This window comes from Perca fluviatilis, unplaced genomic scaffold, assembly GCF_010015445.1.
Source record: "Perca fluviatilis unplaced genomic scaffold, GENO_Pfluv_1.0 PFLUV_unplaced_scaf_2, whole genome shotgun sequence".
Classification (NCBI taxonomy): domain Eukaryota; kingdom Metazoa; phylum Chordata; class Actinopteri; order Perciformes; family Percidae; genus Perca; species Perca fluviatilis.
In genome coordinates this window covers 333,587-347,004 of record NW_024375613.1, presented here as the reverse complement: position 1 = coordinate 347,004, position 13,418 = coordinate 333,587, and the positions used below count along the sequence as shown (strand labels likewise).

General features: G+C 40.5%; 2 gene segments (V, D, J or C); one reads left to right on the top strand and one right to left on the bottom strand.

The window, feature by feature from the left end:
• Positions 1–236: 236 nt before the first annotated feature.
• On the bottom strand, positions 237–709 carry LOC120555103. The segment is given in 2 exon segments: positions 237–550; positions 658–709. Coding segments are annotated over 2 exon segments (366 nt in total).
• Positions 710–1,412: 703 nt separating this feature from the next.
• LOC120555161 lies at positions 1,413–2,867 on the top strand. The segment is given in 2 exon segments: positions 1,413–1,488; positions 2,314–2,867. A coding segment is annotated over 1 exon segment (258 nt).
• Positions 2,868–13,418: the final 10,551 nt, after the last annotated feature.

Genomic DNA, 13,418 nt, shown 5'->3' with positions numbered 1-13,418 from the left:
GACAGGTCTGTGTCCAGAATGAAACTAATAATGAAACACGTTGTTTTGGTAACTGTAATGGGACTATTCAACAAACTCTTGGTCATTTATTGTATTTGTGTGTGTGTGTGTGTGCGTGTGCGTGTGTGTGTGTGTCCTCAGTGAAGTGTATCAGTCTCTGCAGTAGCTTCCAGCTGCAGCAGTCAGTTCAGTTTCTGTTCAGTCTGACTGAGGGAGGTTTTTGTACGCGCCACTTTTTACTGTGTCAACACCCACTGGCTGTTGATGTAATGTGCACTCTGACAGTAGTAAACTGCTGCATCTTCAGTCTGGACTCCACTGATGGTCAGAGTGAAGTCAGAGTTTGATCCACTGCCTGTAAAACGATCTGGAATCCCTGATTGTCGAGTGCTAGTACTATAAATGAGCAGTTTAGGAGTTTCTCCATCTCTCTGTTGGTACCAGTGTAAATAGTCAGGATTCCGACTGGTCCTACAGCTGATGGAGACGGAGCCTCCCAGAGCAGAGCTCACTGCTCCAGGCTGAGTCACTGTGACCTGGCCTCTGGACTCTGAGGATACAGAGACAAAAACATAAAACGCGCGTCCGGTTTAGTCGGCTTCATTTCAGAGGGACGGATGTTGATAGAGGAGAGGAGTTTGATTCTCTGGACTTTACCTGTGAAGCAGCAGCAGAGGAGAGTCCAGATGAGGACGGAGATCAAAGTCATGTTTTTGATGAGGAGGATTTCTGTGTCTTCTGTTGTCATGAAGGACAGCTGTCAGTCATCCAGTGTTCAACTCTCAGGACTATAAACTCTCCCAGAGCACTGGAGCATGGTGCTGCTGATGCAAAGTGGCTCTCTATGGAAATGCTCTGACTGACTCCAACAGGGACTTGGATTACTCTGATGATGCTGTTCATCAATGGATCAATCACTTTATCAGAGTATAGTAAATGTTAGATTTAGGGTCCCAAGGACCTGCTGGAACATTTAGAAGAAGTCTTTTATTCCCTATGCCATACAGCCATTGAACACAGAATTGAACACTTATTATTTTATAAGATTTAATTTGTTGAATTATTCATAGAATTTATCTGCTGCTACCTACCTGTTCACTATTGTATATGGTATTCTGTATATTCTGTATGTTTTTAATCGTGTGCTGTGTTATGTGCATTATGTTTACCTTTTCTGTACTTTGGGAGAAGCCAAACACATATTTCCACTGAAGTGGACAATAAACTCAATCTAATCTAATGTGTTCTGTCTTATGTAAATTAATTGCAGGAGAAGAAACATGCATTAAGGAAATCTGCAGCACTGTGTTATTGTCAGTTCTCTTTTCATTTGACGAGATTTTACAAACAGCCTCATTTTGGTGAGTTTGTTTGTGTCAAAGTCAGAGAGCCGTGTCTCTCTACAGTGAGAGGTTTTTGTACGGCGGCTCAATGACTTTGTATCACTGTGGTACACGTTCGGTGGAGGAACCAGACTGAATGTTGGAAGTAAGTTTCTCCACAAATACTAAAAAATTATGTTGTAGATATTGTAAAGAAATGTTTTAAATTTAGTTTAAAGTTGAGGAAATATATTTTTATTTACTTTTAGTATTAATGTTTTTATTTCTCCTCCTTTTATCGTGGAGACTAACGTCAGAGCAGCTTCACTAAACATTTCTTTACACATTTCTGTCAAACTGAAATTTAAATGACTTGAAGTGTGGAAAAGATAAAACTGAAAACCTGTTCTACAAGATTCATTTTAATTTTCCACATCAATGATAACTGTTTAAAGCAAATGAAGATTCGAATATTCAAACAATTGAACAGAGCAAAGATAAAGATCGGTATTTGAAAATGTGCAACATCTCTTTACTGTGTCATGTATTGTTTCAAAGTTTGAAAACTATTTGAACAGTTTGGTAATGAGGATGGAAATCCACATGAAGAACATTTGATGTTGTCCGCTCATTTTCTGGATTTGTTTCTATTATAGTAAATACTTTAAAGTAATGTATAGTTAGGTTGGTGATGATTTTGATTTGGAGGTTTAAAGATTTGTCCCAAAAGTTGACATTTTATTTCCAGTGTATAGTTTGATATATATCAGCTCATTGTGGAGATGATTCTCTCTGTGGTGATTTGCATGAGAGGCTTCTTAAAGGGAAGTGAAACAATGTGTGAGTGAGTGACTGGTGGAGCAGAAAAACCATCTGACAGAAACTCCTTAAAGGAGAAAACCAACTCTCACACAGTCAAGGTGTCCAAGTGTCTGCTGGTTGATTGACAGCTGTGTGGTCCCTGTCCTCTAAGCTGATTGGTGTCTCCTAGGTGATGTCCGTCCCACCCTGACGGTGCTGCCCCCCTCCAGTGATGAGTTGATCCAGGGGAAGGCCACGCTCATGTGCCTGGCCAACAAGGGCTTCCCCTCAGACTGGAGTCTGGCCTGGAAGGTGGACGGCAGCAGCAGCAGCAGCAGCTGGGAGGAGAGCAGGAGCCCCGGGGTGCTGGGGAAGGACGGCAAATACAGCTGGAGCAGCACCCTGAGGCTCCCTAAAGACCAGTGGGAGAAGGTGGGCTCTGTGACCTGTGAGGCCACCCAGGGCTCCCAGACTCCACTCTCAGAGACACTGAGGAGAGACCAGTGTTCCCAGTCCTGACCTGACTCACTGGGACTCTGCTACTGGTTTCACTCTGATACTGATCTCAGTCTGCTCTCTGCTACTCTCTCTCTCTCTCTCTCTCTCTCTCTCTCTCTCTCTCTCTCTCTCTCTCTCTGTTTATCTCTTTCCCTCACTCACTGTCTGATTACATGTTTCATTGATAAAGTGTGTTGCATGTTTTAATTTTCATTATTTTAACACAATAAAGTACTTTTCATCAAATCAGTTGTTTCCATGTCTGTTATTGTAAAAGAAACAGATATATCTGCCTTAATAGTTCCAACAATGTAGAAATGTTAAACTCAATTTAGTTTAATGTAAAACTGCCTGGAAATTTCTCGAGAAAGAAACTATGAGGTAATATAATAGCATGTTTAATATATTTTGAAAATACAAAACTAATCAGATAATCATTAGTGTGACCCAGACAAGATAGAAGTAAATCCATCATTTATTCCAAATTCTTTAAAGCTTATGTGACTTCAAAAACTGCTTCACTGCAGTAATTTAAAATTAGTTTTTGTAGAAAAGCTGATTATTTTAATATTTAGAATATACATTTATAGTATATAAGAAATTCAGATATACTATGTATCTCCTAAATGAAGTGTTTACTATGTTGAATTGTTTTTAGATGTGTCTATAGACTACTATAACTCTCATGCTGAAAGCTATTTAGAAATGTCCAGAAAGTATAAAGAATCTTAGTAAACTACGTTTGAGAAGATTTTTTGCAATTCATTTGTGAAGTAGGAAATGATCATCATCTTATATCTGAGTTTGTCTCAGGGTCAGATCATTAGGTTTTTAATAACTATATGAAGATTTTGGAAAGCAAATAATTGTAGTGTTTTTACTCTGTACTGAATTGTGCTGAGTCATAGTTGTCAAGATGATCTAATTAACTACAACACACTCAGAATGTTTAAGTTATAAATTGCATAGTGTCATTGATATTTGAGATTAATAAAATGCAACAAGTATACTTCATAATTTATGAAACATGAAATAAATTAAAGTTTTGTTAAAAGCTGAAATTCTTTGACTGAGCTCCTTCTGAACTGCTGCATTTGATGCCAGCTGTTGTTGTTTTCTTTCCTCTCTATCTCTTTTAGGTTGTCTATCTTTTTTACTTTTACATTTTGGATGTTGTGTGTCCTTACTGGTGTGTGTCTGTCAGTGTGCATGGGTCTGTGTTGTCTGTCCCCATTTTGGACCTGTACTGGGTTGGTTTGCGGGTGGGGAGGGGACTTGAGGGGAGGGGACATATCAGTTCCACCATGCTGTGTTCACTTTGTTCAATATGTGGTGTCACTTTTTGTTAAAATTTAAAAATTCAATAAAATAAAGTTGAAAAAATAAGAAGCTGAAATTCTTTTTCTTTGAGGTTGACAAGATCAAGTTTAAAGCAACATTAAAAGTACAAATTAAGCATTTATTAGCTATTTTTACCTAAATCTAAATAGATTTATTATTTGATTTGATACTTAACTATATTGGTAAAAGAGCTGAAATGATACAGTTGTAAGCGTAGACTCCGTGATCTCCAGTTGAGGTTCTCCCTCCGATATCCCTGCACACTGAGGGCCTAATTTACTAACACTAGCGCAGTTTGCGCTGCGTCTGTTTATGCGAGTTCGGTAATAGCGCACGCTATGCTTCCACAGTTTGAGTAGTATTTATCAACCCTGACACCCATCAGCCAATCAGCGTCTTTCTCCGCCCACTGTACCGTAAATTGCGCTGTAGCAAAGCGGTACTTGTGCTATGATATGGCTGAGTGCAGACTGCGATATTCCCACTGCTGATGCTATGACTGTTTGAAATGATCCTGATGCCAATATTTGTAATGTAGCGAAGAGTTTAACAGCTGCTGGACTGGGATGTGAACGCTGAGTGGGAGATTCAATTTCATCTTTGATTTCTTCCAGTAACTCTAATATTGCACGGCTGCTTGATCTGTAACGCTAAATGATGTTGTGTTCACTGACAAAGTGTGATTCTTGTGTTGTGTTAAAATATTTTCAGCCTCGCCCATGTCTTCGTCTTGCTCAAATTACTGTTGCCATTTCACCAGCGGCATAAAGGTCTACGAGGAAAACTCGATTGCGGCTGGTTTGGACCTGCTTTTAAGAGGCGGAGAATTTCCCCTGCAGAATAGAGGCGCTCTTACTGACAGTCTTTGTAAATACCACGGAATATATAATTAGGTGCACTTTGCGCTTTATCCTCCCACCTTTTGGGTGGAACTCCCACTTTCCACCAACCTCCCACGAACGCATATTGAAAGCGCAACTTGTCTCTTCTCGCTCATGTGGCAGACAATCTGCGATTTTACCCAAGTGCGCCCTGTTTGTAAATAGCCCGCATCGGTTACGTCCGTCTTTGCGACCAATTAGCGCCTGGAAACAGGCGCAAACGGCTTGATAAATCTAGCCCACAGTGTGATCTCTGATGGCAAAGAGCAGCTTTTTACAGATCACAAAGCTGCAGAAGCTATCTTTATGTCCTCTGCTAACGCCTCCATGAACTCTATAGGCTAGATCCTAGCCTTTCATCAGCCTCCTCAATATTGATGGTACTACGACAACCTGGTAAGAAGTCGCAAAAAGAGCCATGTCAGTGTATGAACAGTCAGTGCCTGACTTTTGGATTTAATATGTGTTTATGCCTGTGTTTTATTTTTTGCTACTATGCCGCTATTTTCTGTGTATTGTTGATGAATGAAAATATAAATGAAAACGGGCACCCTTTTGACTAGTTTAGGATGGTGGTAAATTAATTAATGATTATTAATCTATCAGGCACCTTAGTGATATGGTCACTCTTTCTCTTTTTGTTTTTTTTGTTGCATATTAAGTTTATCCTCATATTTAGGATAGGAGGTTTAACAAACTCTGAGTCTGACCCTGATGTCTGAGTTGATTTACCCTGAGATGGAAACTCTGAGTTTTCGGTTCCAGAACAGCTGATTTGAATTGGTTCAATCAACTTGGAGTATGTTCACTCAGGGTTACGCTGCGCGCACGAAAGGCAGCATGAATGGAGCCATGATTTACGCATTCACCATGGTAACACCCACAAACAAACGGGTTGGCAGAAATACTCATGCGCACAAACGGCGAGTTTGAACATGTATTTCGTTAAAAAAGCAAGACAGCGGCTGCTGCTGCAAAAGAGAGAGAACTGGTGTGGGAGAAAATTGCTGCTCGAGTCAATTAACGCATTAACAGTGTATTCATTTCATATTTAATCACAGTTAACTTATAATATTACTGGTGAAAACTGGAATTGTTATTACACCTATAATTTCATTTAGGTGCAATCCTGCGGTCGAAAAAGTAAGCTATACTAATCCCATTCTGAGGCTGCAGCACCATGATCATTAACAGAACTATAATGTATAATGATTTATTTCTTTTTAATGGCTCTACTGTCCAGGGAACACTACAAAAACGTTTAAAAAACGTTTGAGAGCGAGTCACACTTTTCTGATGGCTCTGCATACAGTGGCTTTACTATTACAGTATGATCCGCTGCACTGTTGTAAAGTTTGCAAAAAACTTAATGCAACACAAAGAATCTGCTGGGATGTTAAAGCCTGTCCACGATGGCTGATGTTAGTGATATGAGGATAAGGTATCTACATATCTAATGGACTGTGATAAAAAATACCTCTCAAATCGGTTATGTGGAAATGAAAATACATCTATAGTCGGGACTCAATACCGACGTAAAATCTCTGTGAATTAATACAGCTTTTTCATCAATGGGATCGTCGACAAAAGGACATGACATGTTTGGGAAAAAAAATGTTTTATAATCTGCCTAACATAAACCAATACGTTTTTTTATTCATGCAGATAAAACTGCATTAAAATGCGCCTGATACAGACTGAATGAATGAGGAAATGAGTTTCTCCTCCCTCTCAGTGGGAGGAGACTGAGAGAAACTCGAGGTTTCTTGAAGTAAACCTGCTCCCGACCAGGTTAGGTTCACAGACTCAGTTACCATAGTAACTGACTCCGAGGTTAAGTTACCTCTCTTTCTGGAACGGAAAACCCAGAGTTACCCTCATCTCAGGGTTAACAGACTCAGAGTTTTCACTAAACCTGCTTTCTGAAACGGGCCTCTGGGCTCCTAATGAAGGCATGTTGACCTTAGTAAAAGGGCCAAACAGCAGCTCCATCACCTTGTTCTAGTTCTGCCTGAGGGGCCTGGTAAAAAAATTATAAAGGTTTGGAATTTTGTGTTACTTGTGCTTATTTATTTTTTTATGTATTATTATTTTATTGATTTTATTTTTAAGTACTTGAATTTACCTGGATTATTTTAATTTAAGCTATTTTGTAATTAATTTAAATGTATTCAATGGATTGGATGAACTATAATTTGCCTAAAGATGATTATTTTGTATTTTTGTCCATCTGATTGAATGCTTGTGTTAAAAAATAAATCAGACGTTACTCAACAGTTACTCAGTACTTGAGTGGTTTTTTCACCAAGTACTTTTTTACTCTTACTCAAGTAATTATTTGGATGACTACTTTTTACTTTTACTTGAGTCATATTATTCTGAAGTAACAGTACTTTTACTTGAGTACAATTTTTGGCTACTCTACCCACCTCTGGATATAAGTTGACACACGTTCTTCTCATCATATTCTGTTCAAAGTTCCCAAAACAAATACTGTCTTCTCTCTGTCGTCATTACAGTCTGCTGCAGCCAAAGACTGGAACTATCTGCAAAAAAACACTAAAGCTGAAAACTTGTATCTTCATGTCAGCTTTTAACAACTCTGTTATGGACCTTCTCTCTGATACATGCGGCTGTTTTGGGAACCACAAGCATTCCCTCCCCATTATCTGTCTGCTGTTTCCTGTTGCCCCATGCTGATTGGTGTTGTCTTGCTGCTGCTGTTTAGCTCTGCATGTTGAATTAGTGCTTGTGTTTGTTGCTCGTGTTCTGTCCTCGTTTGACACCATGCTTGTGTGCTAGACTGTATGTCATTTCTGTTCTGCTTGCTGTGATTGGGTGGAAGTAGTGGAGGTGTTAGAAATGTTTGGATGTTTGCTGTCATCTTTTTAACTGACAATTTGACATTTCTCTATTAGCCCTTACACCCTCCCTTAAGAGGCTTTGTCTTTTCAAAGCTGCCATTGTAAATGTATATGTGTTTTAAATGACTTGCCTGGATAAATACAGGATGAAAAAAATAATAATTAAAAAACTCAGACAGGTCTGTGTCCAGAATGAAACTAATAATGAAACACGTTGTTTCGGTAACTGTAATGGGACTATTTTTACAAACTCTTGGTCATTTATTGTATTTGTGTGTGTGTGTGCGTGTGCGTGTCCTCAGTGAAGTGTATCAGTCTCTGCAGTAGCTTCCAGCTGCAGCAGTCAGTTCAGTTTCTGTTCAGTCTGACTGAGGGAGGTTTTTGTACGACGCTTTTTCACTGTGTGAACACCCACTGGCTGTTGATGTAATGTGCACTCTGACAGTAGTAAACTGCTGCATCTTCAGTCTGGACTCCACTGATGGTCAGAGTGAAGTCAGAGTTTGATCCACTGCCTGTAAAACGATCTGGAATCCCTGATTGTCGAGTGCTAATACTATGAATGAGCAGTTTAGCAGTTTCTCCATCTCTCTGTTGGTACCAGGCTAAATAGCTAGAATAAATACTCTGACTGAACCTACAGCTGATGGAGACGGAGCCTCCCAGAGCAGAGCTCACTGCTCCAGGCTGAGTCACTGTGACCTGGCCTCTGGACTCTGAGGATACAGAGACAAAAACATAAAGCAGCGTCACGGTTTAGTCGGCTTCATTTCAGAGGGACGGATGTTGATAGAGGAGAGGAGTTTGATTCTCTGGACTTTACCTGTGAAGCAGCAGCAGAGGAGAGTCCAGATGAGGACGGAGATCAAAGTCATGTTTTTGATGAGGAGGATTTCTGTGTCTTCTGTTGTCATGAAGGACAGCTGTCAGTCATCCAGTGTTCAACTCTCAGGACTATAAACTCTCCCAGAGCACTGGAGCATGGTGCTGCTGATGCAAAGTGGCTCTCTATGGAAATGCTCTGACTGACTCCAACAGGGACAGGGGGTTTCCTCTTCAGTGCTGAGAACACTGACTTTATACATTATTCATGATATAATGCATAAAGAAATTGAGAAATTGGATTGGTTTTCTGTTGAATTACTAAAACCTATTAAACTGCATAGTCACACAGCCAATGTGCATTTGTGTTCTCATTTGAGATCCATACACACAGTTACTGGTGAGAAATGTAGAAATTAAAAAGCAAAATGACAGATTCTACCAACAAGGATCTGTGCACTTGTTTTATTGATGTAAAATCTTTTTTTCAGGGTTGACAGAGAATGAGAGAACACTTGTTTGAGTATGTCGACATTTCAGTAATCAGCCCTAATGCAGAACATCTGTTTCCCTCAAACAAGCCCTGACAAACATGAACAATGTGGGACACAGAGGAACAAGTCATTACAACCAACTGCAATAAACATTCTGGATTTAAACACAAAGCTAAAAGTTTGTTAAGACCAATAAACTTCAAGATTGTCTCATTCATGCAGCTTAACATATTCAGCTCCTTCAAATCTAAAGGGAAGAGAGAGGATGAGAATAGCCTCCTCTTCTTTACTCTGGGTTATTTAAATAGGGTGAAATCTTTCTATGATAAACTTGGAGCACTGCCCAACTCATTTCTCTTATGGAAGGTTGAGGTAGGGGAGATGAAAAAAAGCTCTTACATCTAGACTGCTCTAAGGGCCCAGGGTTAGATGGGTTATCCCCACGGTTTTACGAGATCCCGCTGCCCAAATAGCCCCTTACCTCTCACAAATATTTTCAACCTGTTTGTTGAATTTTCTACAGTGACCTAAAGAGGGCCATGGTAGTTCCCCTTTTTAAAAAGGGAAACAGCCACGATCCTGGTAACTACAGACCGGTCTCTATTTTGTGCACAGTCTCAAAAAAAAACTTGTAATTTTGAGCAAAAGAGTAATTTTGAACTTGGGCCATAGGTCTCATATAGGTAGGTCACAATTTGTTGAGCCCAACTGGCTCCCTGCTGAGTGTTGTTATTATGTCAAGGCTGACCGTGATCCTTAAAATATTGTCCGGTAGTGTCCCAATTTTGTTGTTGTGTCTTATTACTAAGGTAAAGGACACACACAATATTTACACTCGTGGCAGCATACCAGACGTGTGTCCTTATGAATTTAAGACAGTGTTAGGGAAAGGAACCTTTTCCTATATAGGGGAAGTTCAGTGGAACAATTTAGACCGGCAAATTATTAAAGTCATTTCTATCATGAACTCTTTCATAAAGAGAATCAAGGCTAATCTGGTTACTAGAGAGCGTAGTGGAATAGAGCGGGGGGCAGTTACCAATTTTTATTTTTATTAATTTAAGAAAAATGCATTCATGTTATGTCACTGATTATCACACACTCCGTAAGTGTCTTGTCTTGTCCTGATGTTATATGGAAATAAGTCCTGGACTTTATTGTGTTTTTATCCTTGATTGTATTTGATGTCTTTTGATGTTTTTGGCATTATTGAAACAATGAAATCAAATCAAAATGTATTAAAATGACTTCAAACCGGTTAATAAAAATAATTTTTGCCATCTTGCACTTTAATGTTCATTTATTCTCTTTCAGATGATTAATGGCCTTTCTCACTCTTTGTCACAAAGACTTTAAAACGACTCTTGGTATAACATGTGATGTCATGTCTTATAGAAAACCTTTCAATTCAATTTTATTTATAGTAGAGCCGGGACTTAAACGCGTTAATTAAGAATAATTAATTACACAAAAAATAACACGTTAAACATTTTTTACGCATTTTAATCACACTTATTTTTGCACCGCGGGACGTTTCTCACTGGATGAGTTTCGGCGGACCGATTATACTGGAGCACCAACTAGCGTTCATGACTTCAGACAACAACAAACCACAGTGAACATGAACGAAGAAGCTGACGAGACCGCTTTGGTTTGCCCCGTGGATGGGACATTTTGTTATAAAAAATGAACGGATGGAAGCGTCGATAAGAGCATGGTTGTGTGCAAGCTATGCAAAAAGGAATTCGCATATCACCGCAGCACATCGAGCCTCAAGTATCACCTCAACGCGAAACATTTAGCAGCTAGCGTGGACGTTAGCCCGACTCGGAGTACAAGGACCCACACTCCACCAGATGACTGGTTCAAGGACCAGGGTAACTAAGTCCACGTCTGAAAAAATAATATAATAGTATAATAATGGTATAATAGTCAGGGTTTCCAATGTTCTGAATGTACTTGAAAGTATTGTGTTTTACTTAAAAAAACATAGTTTACAGAAGGTCTACCTACTAGTGATGCGCGGATCGTCTCATAACCCGCGGACCCCGCGGGTTACCCGCAGGTCGGGTTGGGGCGGGTAAATAAATTGTCACTTTATTTGTGCGGGCGGGTTAGCGGTCATTGCGTGCCCGCAGGCGCCGCGCGTGAGACGTCACGAAGTGGCCGCCAAGCTCCCAACGTAAAAAGAAGATGGAAGATGAGGTGAGGGAGAAATTAAGGTCGGGAATTTACATCATTAAAAGAAAAGAAGGTCAGGCTGCTAAATCTAATGTTTGGGACCGGTTCTCAGAAATAGTTGCAGCAGGAGACAACAGCAGTATCGGCTACGTGAAGTGCAATTCGTGTGAAAAAATATACAAACACGATAGCCACAAAACGGGCACTTCCAGCCTGTCAAGACATGTCTGTGGGGGGTCTAAGAAAAAGGACGACAGTGGCACGTCTCAAAATATTACTGCTTTCCTCAAAAGTAAAGTAGTACCAGCACATGTCAAGTCCGGGTCCAGACGCTGGCGTGTTGAATTCTGCTGTCGAGATCTGCGGCCCTTCGACATAGTATCTGGAGATGGATTTCATACCGTAGTCCAGTGTCTAATTAACATTGGTTCACGTTACGGACGTGTGGATGCCCGCAGCTATGTACTCCTCACAGGCAAACTGTTTGCGACAGCGCCAAAGCGACGCGCGCAAGAAAAAAGAAATCCTCTCAAAGAAGATAAATAAAGCTCTGGATTGTGGCATATCTATTACCACTGACATGTGGACCGATGAGTTCAACAAACGATCATACACGGCGTTTACTGGTCACTTCATTAATGACGACTGGAAATTGGAGAGCCGTGTCATAAGCACAGCTGAATTTGACTCTACTCTCAAAAAGACAGCGCACAACATCCACGAGCAAATTATTAAGGAGCTGCATGACTTTGGTATTGAACCTGCCGGCATATCAAAAGTAATGTTTGTAAGTGACCAGGGAGCAAACATAAAAGCTGCCCTTCGCAGCTACAAGTGGGTGCCGTGCACAGCCCATGTCATTAACATCGTTCTCAAACACACATTTGATGTTAAAGAGAACACGCCAACATATATGCGCGCGCGGAATGATGTCATTGCAAAGTGCAAAAGCCTTGTGACATACCTGAAAAAATCCGGGATTGTAGTACAACTCCCACACACCGTGATACAAGAATGTGAAACCCGTTGGAACAGCAAAGTTGCGATGATGCAGTCAGTCAGTAAACAGTATCGTGAAATCCAACAGGCCTTGCAGGAGAAAGATCAGCTCCACAGAATGGATGGCATTCAGCTGGATGTGTTGAACACAGTTACTGAGTTTTTGCTGCCTTTTAAAGCTGCGAGTGAAGAGTTGGAGGGTGATACGTATCCAACTATTCAGCTGGTCGTGCTTTGGTTTTTTAAACTGAAGAAACACTGCGAGCCCCAATACGGTGATCCGGAGTAGCCTACATGGCTTATATTCGGGCACAGGCAACGCAGCTGCTAAATGAGAAAATGTCCATCAGCGTCACCCACAAGCTTGGAACGTTTCTTTGTCCCCGTTTTAAGTCCTTGAAGATGTTTCAAGCGGAGGAGAGAAACGCTGTGTACGACCAGGCCAGAAGACTTGTCAGGGAATTTGACAGTGCGCCGGTTACACCTCCAGCAAGTCTGAGGGAGCCAGAGCCGAATCAGCCGATGCCTCGAGGTGAGTATTGTAACACCAGCAAATAGATAGGTGTTTTAGCTATAGTGGTCTAATGTATGTTTTAAATGTTAAATATTGTTATATTTTATTTTTTAGTTGACGACGAAGCCGAGCGAGTCAAAAGAAAAAGAGATGATTTTAGTGAGTGGGAGGATGAAAGTGATGTTGCCGCCGAGAAAGACGAGGTTCAGCGCTACATTGAGGGACAGTTCTTTTGGGACGGAGAGGACATTCTAAAATTCTGGCAGTCCCAGTCAATCTCCTTTCCTGTGCTTTCCAAGCTGTCAAAAATGATACTCTGTATCCCGGCCACAAGCGCATCAAGCGAGCGCACATTCAGCTCTGCTGGCCGGGTGCTAGAGTCTAGGAGAAACAGATTAAATCCCGGTACAGTGGATGCCATTCTTTTTTTGCACAGCGAACGCAAAAACGCCAAATGAACATTCCTGTGTGTTTAAAAAAAAAAATATATATATATATGTAGCGTACTAGGTTGTAAACTGTTGGCTAAACTTTTCATTTTTTTAATCGAGTCCCGGCCCTAATTTATAGTATCAAATCATAACAAGACTTATCTCGAGACACTTTACAGATAGAGTAGGTCTAGACCACACTCTATAATTTACAAAGCCCCAACAATTCCAGTAATTCCCTCGAGAGCAAGCATTAGCAGTGGCTGTTGC